This window comes from Montipora foliosa, chromosome 10 (assembly GCF_036669935.1).
Source record: "Montipora foliosa isolate CH-2021 chromosome 10, ASM3666993v2, whole genome shotgun sequence".
Taxonomy (NCBI): Eukaryota; Metazoa; Cnidaria; class Anthozoa; order Scleractinia; family Acroporidae; genus Montipora; species Montipora foliosa.
This window is the reverse complement of record NC_090878.1, coordinates 13,175,742-13,186,289: the sequence shown is the minus strand read 5'-3', so window position 1 is coordinate 13,186,289 and position 10,548 is coordinate 13,175,742. Positions and strand designations below refer to the sequence as shown.

The 10,548-nt window shown below is 39.8% G+C and overlaps 2 protein-coding genes across 2 annotated transcripts in view; one reads left to right on the top strand and one right to left on the bottom strand.

The window, feature by feature from the left end:
• Positions 1-4,728, top strand: part of LOC137972444 (uncharacterized) — a 9,476-nt gene extending 4,748 nt beyond the window's left edge. The window contains exon 3 of the mRNA XM_068819169.1: positions 1,085-4,728. Within this exon, the coding sequence (XP_068675270.1) occupies positions 1,085-2,244 (1,160 nt within the window). The 3' untranslated portion in view covers positions 2,245-4,728. The remainder of the gene's footprint in view (positions 1-1,084) is intronic.
• On the bottom strand, positions 4,233-10,541 carry LOC137972448 (uncharacterized). Its single transcript, XM_068819191.1, has 3 exons — positions 10,020-10,541; positions 7,757-8,044; positions 4,233-6,283 (listed from the first exon to the last, which is right to left on the bottom strand). The coding sequence occupies exons 1-3, from the start codon at positions 10,102-10,104 to the stop codon at positions 5,781-5,783; spliced, it is 876 nt and encodes a 291-aa protein (XP_068675292.1). The 5' UTR covers positions 10,105-10,541; the 3' UTR covers positions 4,233-5,780.
• Positions 10,542-10,548: the final 7 nt, after the last annotated feature.

Here is a 10,548-nt window from a genome sequence, read left to right as displayed (position 1 = left end):
CTGGAAAGTAATTTCTAGCTTACCTCGGATCTCGCCAATAAAATTACACTTCTCCAATATCAGTCACACTGGAACTCCAGCGACGGCCAAACGGATAAATTTACTTCTCCTTGACCAAGTTTCAAGTTGAATGGCCGACTGAAGAACAAATCAGTCTTTTGTCAAGTTTTTGGTGTAGGAAATTTACGCCAGATGACCGCGGGTGGTTATTCTAGGAAGCCAGGAGATGACGGCAAGGATTCTATGGCTTACAAGTACTCAAATGCTGATCTTGACAAATTTTTCGACACCCCTCCGATCAAGGAGTTTATCTACGTCAGATTCCTGAAGTACATTGTGCACATTGTTCAACATGAAAACACTCATCCGACTGAGCACGCGCTGTTCATTCAACCCGACCACCTGACCGCGGATTCTGTATGGCGCAAGGTTCAGTTCATACTCTGGAAATATGAGATTCATTTAGAATGGCAAGATTTGATTGTCAAAATAAGCGTCAAGTCGACATTGCCTTCCCGTGGCTGATGAAGAAGAAGCAAGAGAAGCTCTCCAGTCCAAGAGGCTAACGAGTTCAAAACCAGAGAGTAACTACACTGTACTGTACTGTAGTGAGTATCCATTGCTGAGAAACAGCAATGAATATCCAAATAGTACTTAAAATCCTTCAAAGATGGCTTTCAATGAATTTGGGACATGGCGAGTCAAATGTTCACTGATTTGCTCTCACCTTATCAAGGGTTCAAATCCTTATAATTTTTTACCCAGCTGAGCCTGGGCTGCTTGTGTTATAACATGTGCAAATTCATTTCATATTCTCTAGTATTATATATTCTCTAGAAGTCAGCTTTTAGCATGAACATTTGTACTGCTGGAGTTATGCTTCTTTTCTTCTAAGTTATCATTTTTGATGTATTGGTAGACTTTTGGGAATTGTTGCTGTAGAAAATTTTACCATTACTACTACTACTACTACGACGACGACGACGACGACGACCCCCCCCCCCCCCCCCCCCCTTCAGGTTTGAGCTGCTTTTTATGGTTCCTTGATCCAATATTACAGCAAGGAATTTGAATTTTTTTCCAGAAGCTACTATTGTTACTGGATGTGTGAATCTGTCAGTACTGATGCCTGTGTTGGCTGTCATGATGGTATCTCTTCTGCTGAATGTGCATTTCTTACTTCAGTGGAGGCGGAGACAACAGTCGCTGCTCTCTCAAGAAGACATTATGCGCTATCAGATTGCCCAAGAGTCTTTAGAAGTCAGTGCCTCGGAACAACTTGAAGAAGAAGGTGACAAAAACGAAACGTGCTTCGTTGGGTTCAGAAGACGACGAAAAGAAAAAGAGGAAATTAAAGAGCGTATTGTGGGAAACGACGAGTGTCACAGTAAAGATGAAAAAAATAACGAGCTTTTTGAAATGCAAGAAGACATAGACCACTCTTACACACAAGACATGTCCACTAAAGGGCAAGACACGTCACAACGTTCTCCAGGCAAAGAGATACCACGATTGGAGCACATCCTTAGTCAGCCAGAGATAAGCCCGATTGCAAAACACAGTCCACGAAGTCTTCAAGATAGTCCGCGCACTTTTGGAACTCTACGTGAGAGTCCACGCACGGACGATGGTTCGCAATTGTTAGAAAGCCCGAAGGAAAAGGAGATACCACGTTTGGAAGATATTCTTAGTCAGCCAGAAATAAGTCCTATTGCAAAAGACAGGCTGGAAAGTATGCAGGATAGTCCACGCACATTCGAGAGTCTGCGAGACAGTCCACGCGCGTATGACAGTGAGCATGCATTAGAGAGCGCACAAGCTTCAGAAATTCCACGTTTAGAGGACTATATTGGTAGGGAGGAAACCAGCTCAGATGAGAGAGACAAACCACTATCGTTACACATTCCACGCACGGAGGAAATCCCACGTTTGGAGGAATTTCTTTGGGAAACGAAAACGAGGGATGACGATGAAGCCGTGCCTGATCATTCCGATGCAAACTTCCAGTCAGCTGAGGCTCAGGCTCCACGAATTGCAGATTTTTTCCTGCCTGGTGATGAAAGTGATGGCGAGCGACAAAGCCTGGACTCCGAGGAACCACTGGTAAGTCATTATATGGAAAAAATGGACTTTGAAAAAGGGCTGGAAAATGAGGAACGAGATGAAGAACCATTGGTTAGTCATTATATGGAGAAAATGCATTTTGAGGAAAAAAATGACGACGATGGACCACAGCTAAAGTAAAAAATTTTATGCCTTTAAACCGTTGAAGTACAAATGTGCCATTTTAAAGGCGAAGTGTCGGATTTTTCGGGAGTCTTAATGGAGGTTCGAGGAGAGTATTTGGACAGACAATACTGAACCATAACGAACTTTCAAAAAATTTGTGTTTTTGTGTATGCCAGCAAGTAACACTTTCAGTCTTTAAGTTAAATTTTTTGTCATTGAGTATTACAAATTAGTATATACTAATTGAAACAGTGGATAGCGTTGAACGTGGGCGCTGATTGGCTCGTCAAACTCCGAATTTCCTGTGCTATTTACCTCCGAGCAACTCGGGAAAAAATGGCGTCCCGATTTGCATCCGTGACAAGTGAAGAAAACATCCAAATTAATTTTTTGTGCTGTATATTATCTCACTGTTTTAGTATATACTAAAACAACTATTCACCTCAGTGTCGGTGGCTAGCGGTAGATGTTTACCGAGCCGCGAAGCGGCAAGGTAAATATCCAACGCTAGCCACCTCCACTTCGGAGATTAGTTGTTAAATAATATTTAACAATTATTCGCCTCAGGCTCAGTGATTATCGGTGAATATTCACCGAGACGAAGTCGAGGTAAATATTCACCGATAATCACTGAGCCTGAGGCGAATAATTGTTTTAGTATAAATACACAGGTGATTATTTCAAAAAAGAGAAAAAAAAAGAACATTTCAACGCGAAATCATCTTCACTTACAGTGGCAAAACGACTACTGGCAGCCATTTTGTCCGTCGAGGTGATTATCGGGTGATAATCCGAGTTAGCGAGCCAATGAGAGCGCGCCATTTTGTATAGTCACCTGTGTATTTATACTAAAATGTAAGTTAACACATGCACGTGGAGGTACGGTGGCGATGTGAAAGTTAGCGCACTGCACTCCCGATTCTGGGGACGCTGGTTCCGTGAATGGCTCTGTCGCCGTGTTGTTTCCTTGGAAAAGGAACTTTTCTTCACACTATCTTTAACTTGCGATTATGTCTTCTAGATGTTGCAACAAAGACGATGCAAATGTAAATGTGTAAATGAGTACTGGTGGGGGTAGCCTTGCGGTGGACTTGGAGGGAGCTTTAGCAACGATGACGGGAACGGCAACGAGAACGTCACCTCAAAACATAAATTTGCGTTATTGTAATCACTTCGCGACTAGTCCAAGCTCTTAAACATGACAATGGTGTGGCAGTCCCTCGATAATGATACCGATATGAGTCATGCTTAGTTAAGGGGAGAAAATGAAAATTTATCTCCAAGTGCTGACGTCCTCAATAAAACCTCAATTTGGCTATTTCACGTTGTTGTTTTGCTGACGACGGCAAAGAAATGGACAAAAATGAAAAACGCACATGCAGAGCGTGCAAAGCTATTGCTTTTTCCCACTAAATATGCAAATTTGTGACGTTCTCTTTGCCGTCGCCGTTGTCGTTGCTAAAAGGGAGCTTAAGCAACGACAACGGCGACGGCAACGAGAACGTCACGAATTTGCATATTTAGTGGGTAAAAACAATGGCTTTGCACGCCTTGCACGTGCGTTTTTCACTTTTGTCCATTTCGTTGCCGTCGTCAGCAAAACAACAACTTGAAATAGCCAAGTTTTTGGTTTTATGAAGAACGTCAGCACTTGAGGATAAATTTTCATTTTCTCTCCTAAAATGGAGTGCCGTTCCGACTGGTGTCATCTTTAGGAAATACCACTCCCTTGTCATATTAAAAACGTTGAAATAGTCACGAAGCGATTAAAATAACGCAAAGCTATATTTTGAGATGACGTTCTCGTTGCCGTCGCCGTTGTCGTTGCTAAAGCTCCCTAATAGCTCCGTGGTATCCCGTCCAGGGAAGAGTAGCCACACTCTCGCTCGCTTCGTGATGAGTGCTATCCTTGTGATCCCTAATGGCTGGTGTGCGACTTACCTATGTAGTTGACACTGGTTTTGATTTATGAGAACAGGGACTAGTTAACTTTTTGACAAAGATTTTAAAACGGTTTTTACACTTTTATTAATGTCACGGTGACACTTTTTTTCAAGCCTCCTGATTTATATCATGCTGGTATCGTCATGGAAGCTATAAGAGTAAAGTCGAATACAATATTAGGTGTTGTTGACGTGTTATAGCAGCCATATTGGTTTATAAAAATATCTTTCTGCTCCAAGATGGTTGCCGGTGTTTGTCTTTCTCCTCTATCGTGGCTACAGGGGCGTGAAGGGAATACACTCAGGTTTATAAAAGAAAAGATAGAAAAGACAGAGTAAAGTCTGTAATTGTCAAGCTTACGAGGGAAAATGGTTTCAACTTAACTAGAATATTGCTGCAAAAAAATTTTGATTGGCCCTGTTCACGCGCGTTTTTGTATTGAGAGGTGTTTGTGGTTTTGACCCACGTTTTTCGCGTGACCAGGGCAAATCATGGAAAACCCCCTTGCGTAGTCACACGCAAATAAAAGCAATGCAGGACTTTGTAGAAAACTGATATTTGTTTTTGTCTTTTTTGCTTTCTTCTTGAAAATTATGTACTATCAAAATCAGCAGAGGGGTAAATCTGCCGTTATAATTTTGAAATGCGGGCTGCAGAAAATTCATCACGTGATCCACGAAAGAAGTCGTCACATGACATAAAAAGTTGTCACGTGGTTCGTGTTAAGTGCCTTGGCACAACAAGAAACAATTTTTCGGATCACGTGACATTATTTTTCGGATCACTTGACAATTTGTTTAAGATCACGTGTGTAGAATCGAACCGCTTCGGATTCAAATTTCCAACGGCGGTTTTACCACTCTACTGGTTTTGATAGTAAATGTTGGTTAGTACTATAATAACAACCTTGAGGATTCTTTTATAAAAATATATTCCCATTTTCTAGTTTTCTACAGCTCATTACTTTTACATGCAAGCATAAACTAATGTGCACTCGATTTTCAAGCATGAAATGAACCTGCGTTAGTCGAGCTGTTCGCTCTCTCAGTGAGATTGCACTCAAACCCGAGAAAGTAGCGAAAATCGAGCCTTTACTTTGAATCTCCCTGTCTGGTTCCATGCGTTCATCGGTTCGATCCTCAATCTTCTCTTTGCACACAACATGGGAAGAGTAAGAATTTCTCGAGTAAAACCTCCCAGTAATTCTCTTTAGTTTTAGCTGATTCTTCATCATTCGCAATCGTTTATATAGTTTCCCTCGGACTCTGTGATTAAAATCAATGAACGTCCGATAGCAAAAAGATCATAATTTAAATTTTGTCTCCGGTACACAAATAGTAAGATCCCCCATGCGCAGACAACGTTTTGAGGTACAAACGACTGGCCCAACCACACCCATGAGTAACTCTGACTTTTTTAGGACCATCACTCAGGCAGGGCCAATAACCTGTATTATCATTCATTTTACTGTTCCGGTAGTAACGGGAGTTTAGTGTGAAGGGTATACCCCAATAAACTGTTCAAACTTTCAAACTCCTGATAAGCAGATATGAAGCATTCCTGAATTTCTTGAACTGGTTTCTGTCATCCTGTTGCGAACATTTTGCTTAAAACGGTGTCACGTCCGTGTTTTGAGCGTCGTGCGCTTGCTTCGGTGAACTTTGCTCGTGGTCAGATCGTGGAGAGGACAGTCTGTTATTATTTGATTCTTCTCCGTTGACATGAAATCGGGACATGCGTGTAAAAACAGGAGATTGTGACGCGTTTTCAGAGACAAGCGCGCGTGACGAATGCTGGAAGCCAGGAGAATGTGATAGATATCTATTGGAAGCATATTCTGGTGAGCGTGATATGCGAGCTGACAAGTGACCGTTGACTTGCATTTCAATTGGTTCCTCAGTTACTGAGGTACTTGCTTCGCTGTGTCGACTGCTACACTCCTCACTATGTTTAATCTTTTTATCCCTCATTTTATCCTCTGTTCGCTTTCCCCGTATTAGAAGGTGGATAAACAGAAGTAGAGACATTACTGCCACAGCCAAAACAGGCATCAGTACAGAAATATTGACGCATCCCGTCGAAAGCTCTCCTTGGGTATTTTTCACATATTCTGTAACAGAAGTGTCCAAAAAATAAATATTTGCAGTCTGCTAATTTAATAAACAACCTTTCCTTCCAAAAAAAGCACTAAAAATGAGTAATTTAAATTGTTAATTGAAAAGTAGTTAATGAAGAAATCGCTGCGGCAGTGTACGAACTTGAAGTTGTTGAAAAGTACGAATGTACTCATTTCAAAAGATGAAAATAGAGGTAGATTAATCCCCCCTCGCGTCAATCTTGACTGTGAAAGAGTTGGAAGTGAAAGAAAAGGACTGTCCAGTGGCGGATCTAGGAATAGTTTAGGGGGAGGATGAATAGAAAGAATCGAAGTGTATACTCTGACAAAAGTCCAGATAGTTTAGGCTGCCATTTTGACTTTGTTAATATTTTGCATTAAAGGGAACCTCTGCCAAAATAACAAAATAACTTCAAACCACAGAACATAATGTTAACATTTAAAATTGTTCAAACGCCGCTTTCCAGTGAAAGTGTTTGTATCCGAAAAAAAAAATCAAAAACGCTTGTTTTGGCTTTCAAATCTACCGGGCGCCGTCATCTTGGATAATGGTGACGTGTCGTGGTTGCCCCATTGTTCTGACACAAAGAGCGTTTGTTCTGGAACAATGGGGCAACCACGAAACGTCACAATTATTCAAGATGGCGCGCGCGGGAAATTTGAAAGCCAAAACAAGCGTTTTTGGAATTGATTTTCTCGAATACAAACGCTTTCATTGGAAAAAGTATGAGAAATTTCAATTGTGAACATTATGTTCTGTGGTTTAAAGTTATTTTGTTGTTTTAGTGGAGGTTCCCTTTAATAAAAAGTTCACGTCAGGTAAACAGTATCTGTCCCAGCAAAAATAAAAATACATTAAAAAGCAGATGAATAGAAATACTCTGTTACAAAGGTAACAAATAAATAGATTTCTTCGATGCTTTTATGAGTCGAGGAAATCAGATACTTTGGTGGTACCTTAATACATCCTACACGAAGAGAAGGCTGTCCAGATTTGAAATAATAACAAAACTTGCATATTGTAAGATTGTAAATAATTTGTAAATTTAATTTATTAATAAACCCAAAAAAATAGGCCATTTCCGAGTTCATGTCAGTCAAGTTTTTGTGATGGTAATTAGTTCTACTTTACATAGGAATGAAAACTAATTTTCACAACAAAAACTTAGCACTTAGACTCGCTTTGAAGAAGAGGTAGACATGAACTCGGAAATGGCCTATTGAATAGGCCAGTTTCGCATTCTAACGGTTGGACTGGATCTAGAATGAAATGGAGGATAATGCGGGCAAATTAATTTGCATGTGAAAAGATTTGCCCGCACCCTATTTGCCTTGCCACCCAATTCACCTCCCACCCCCCTTTCCTGGATCCGCTCCTGCTGTCCTTCCTCTGTTCCCAAAATGGTCATTCTTTGGTGGCTTCTCGATTGCAACAACAATGATCACGATTTGCATATTTGTAGTTACCTGTTTCATTTATGCCTTTTGACAACGAGATCAGACATGTGGCACTTGAGGCTCCGTCACTAATGTTGCACATGTAATTTCCAAAGTGTTTTTCCTCCATCGGCGTGACTACTAGTACATGGCCAACAGCTCTGATATATGAAGACTGAGTGACAGTTTGATTGGCTTTTGTCCAGGAGTACGTCAGAGGTGAATTTGTGTTCGTTGCATAGCAAGCTAGATTGGCTGTTTGGCCAAGAAAAGTTATGACTTCCTTCCTCGTAAGGTTCAAATCGAGTTCTAGTGCCTCTGAAATAACAGGAATAACAATTGACAAACAACAAAAATATGTTGTATTATTTGCACCACCCGTAAATACAGGACCATAAATAATGCTAATACGAGTGAGTGTAGCACAATTCAGGGAGTATTTGGTCGAGTCCTGTCTATTAATGCTGAAGTGCGTTAAATCAGGGCTGTTCATAACCAATCAGATTCGAGAATTTTGTAATATTTACGATTAAATAAGTAATAGAAGTTAAGTAAGAAACAATGCCCCCTAGAAAGTAACTAGAAAGGTAATCTAGAGCTAGAAGTCGTCGAAGGAACGTATAGAACAAGATATAATACAAAGAGAAGGTTCAAGAAACCGTGTCATGGCATCAGTGTTAATAAATAGTTTCAAGAAATACTGGTTATGAGGACGAATGACTTCCTCCAATGAATCGTAAAATATAAGTCACATTTTTGTGGTTGGGGAAGGCACGGGCAATATTTCACCAAGATTATTCTTACTTTTAATTTCACTCCAAGTCATTGCTATATCTGTCGTTCACCCTAATCTTGGAGACGTAAAATGCGGAAGAAACAAACGAGTCGCACTTAATTACCGTAACGACACCTGGAAAATTGATTCATGCTTAAATTTACTTTACTTATGCATCCAAAAGAAGCGTGACATAAATTAAGTAAGGTTAAAGTCCTAACCCTTTGTTACTAATTCGTGGCCTGGATCATTTGACTGAATTTTAAACCTCGCTCATATCACAATGTCAGTAGCATAGCGTGAGCATGTGTTTCTAGGTGACTTTTTCGATAGTTTCGTTGACTCAAACTGACAGTTTACTATAATGCCTTTCGGCATTTTCGCGTACGCTTTTATGCTTCTTTTGGACAAACTTTCTCGAAACAGCTGTATATTGAGGTGCTGTAGCTCATTTGTACTGACAAGCGGAGAGAAAAATAAGCTAAACAAAATATTGAGGATTAAGTTTTACTGACGCAAGGCTCCTATTAATCTGTTACCGTGTGCGCGGTAAACCTCAAATGATCTGAGTGGTCGAAGGTCATGAAGTTCAGTGCTTTGGGGAGTGGAGATTAAAGTTAGCTTTAAAATCGTGAACTAAGAGGAGATGTAATATGTAGGCATATTTTTCCTCAACTTAAAGGAAAATTAAATTCGACGTAATATTGATATTTATCAAGAGAAAATCTCTTGTATTTATTGAACAGTGGAAAGGACAAAATGGAACTTCATCTGTTGGTAAAAACGAGATCGTCCAAGTGAATCTACCTAACTCTTGTACCGTTTTCCATAGCTTATTCAATTTATAGCTGAGGTTAACAATCGTGTGAATATTTTTCCTTTCGCTGCCACGAAGGCGGTAAAGTTGTTTGCAATATTCAGGCCTTTTAACTTTTGAAGTTGTAATACTGCTTTTCAGTAAAAATGACATCATAAGTGTGCTAAAATTGAATATACCAAAAAGGAACAAACAGGAATTGCTTTACAAAATGAAGATCACATAATTCACATCTGCTTTGCTTATAACAGTCCTTTCTTTTCCAAATAATTTTACCAAACCCGGCGATAGGGACATAAAAACTGCATCTTTGGTAGGAAATCTGTTTTGTCGCGAGGAGAAGTTTTCACCTCTAATTGCTGCGACGAGAAACAAAGGCATTGAAAGAATCAGACATACAAAATTTGCTTCCATTTTTAGCACTTCCTCCGTCACTGAATAATATCTATCGCCTGAGTTTTAAGCATGTTCTGGCCTAGTAGAGCCGAGTAACAAAACCGACTTGTGTCGTACAACTTTTTGTATGACATATTTCTTAATGTCATTTTAACCTGGCTTCCATGTAACTGAGATGAAGTATAATCACTTTTAGTTCACCATTGTCATGAGCTTTTATCTTCATGATAATAAAGACAATGAGTTAAGTTTTTTCAATTAATTTTCGAATTAAACACATTTAATTAACTAACTATTCTACTCACCGATTTGAACCGCCAAGCACCCCATAAGAATCGTTACCACTCGCAGGGAATATACACAGGAAAACGAAGTCCGTAAATTCGCCATGATGTGAGTGACTTTCTGCGCTGGCTTACCAAAAGTGAAGGAAGATGTTTAACAGGTACAACTATATTTGTCGATATTACTTCAGTTGACATATTTTTAAATAACCACTTAACAGTCGTCAAAAACGCAATCATGGCGTGTTCACAGTACGTAATTTTCGTGGAGAGCGGTTAATATTGCATAAGTTTCCTTGAAACCTTTGTCACTGGTTTCACGGCATCCCAACAAGAGTTATGGAAGGCAGAGTTTTTTAGATATAGAATTCCTGTCAAAACGCATTGACGCAGTAACCTTTCCAATTTCCTTTAATCCAAAATTTGTCATCAGAGAAAATATGGCAACACGAACGTAAAGTTTCGACGGAATGATTCAACAGTAATTTCAACATAAAATGTTTAGCAGTATTGAGACAAAGCAATTAGAGTAATATCAAATATTAATGTT

Bases quoted from the DNA above. Each gene is read 5' to 3' on its own strand.
- LOC137972448 (XM_068819191.1), bottom strand. From the start codon at position 10,104: ATGGCGAATTTACGGACTTCGTTTTCCTGTGTATATTCCCTGCGAGTG. The intron at 8,045-10,019 runs GTGAGTAGAATA...CTGTTATTTCAG, and splicing joins GTGCTTGGCGGTTCAAATCG to AGGCACTAGAACTCGATTTG. The intron at 6,284-7,756 runs GTAACTACAAAT...CTTCTGTTACAG, and splicing joins AAAAGGCATAAATGAAACAG to AATATGTGAAAAATACCCAA.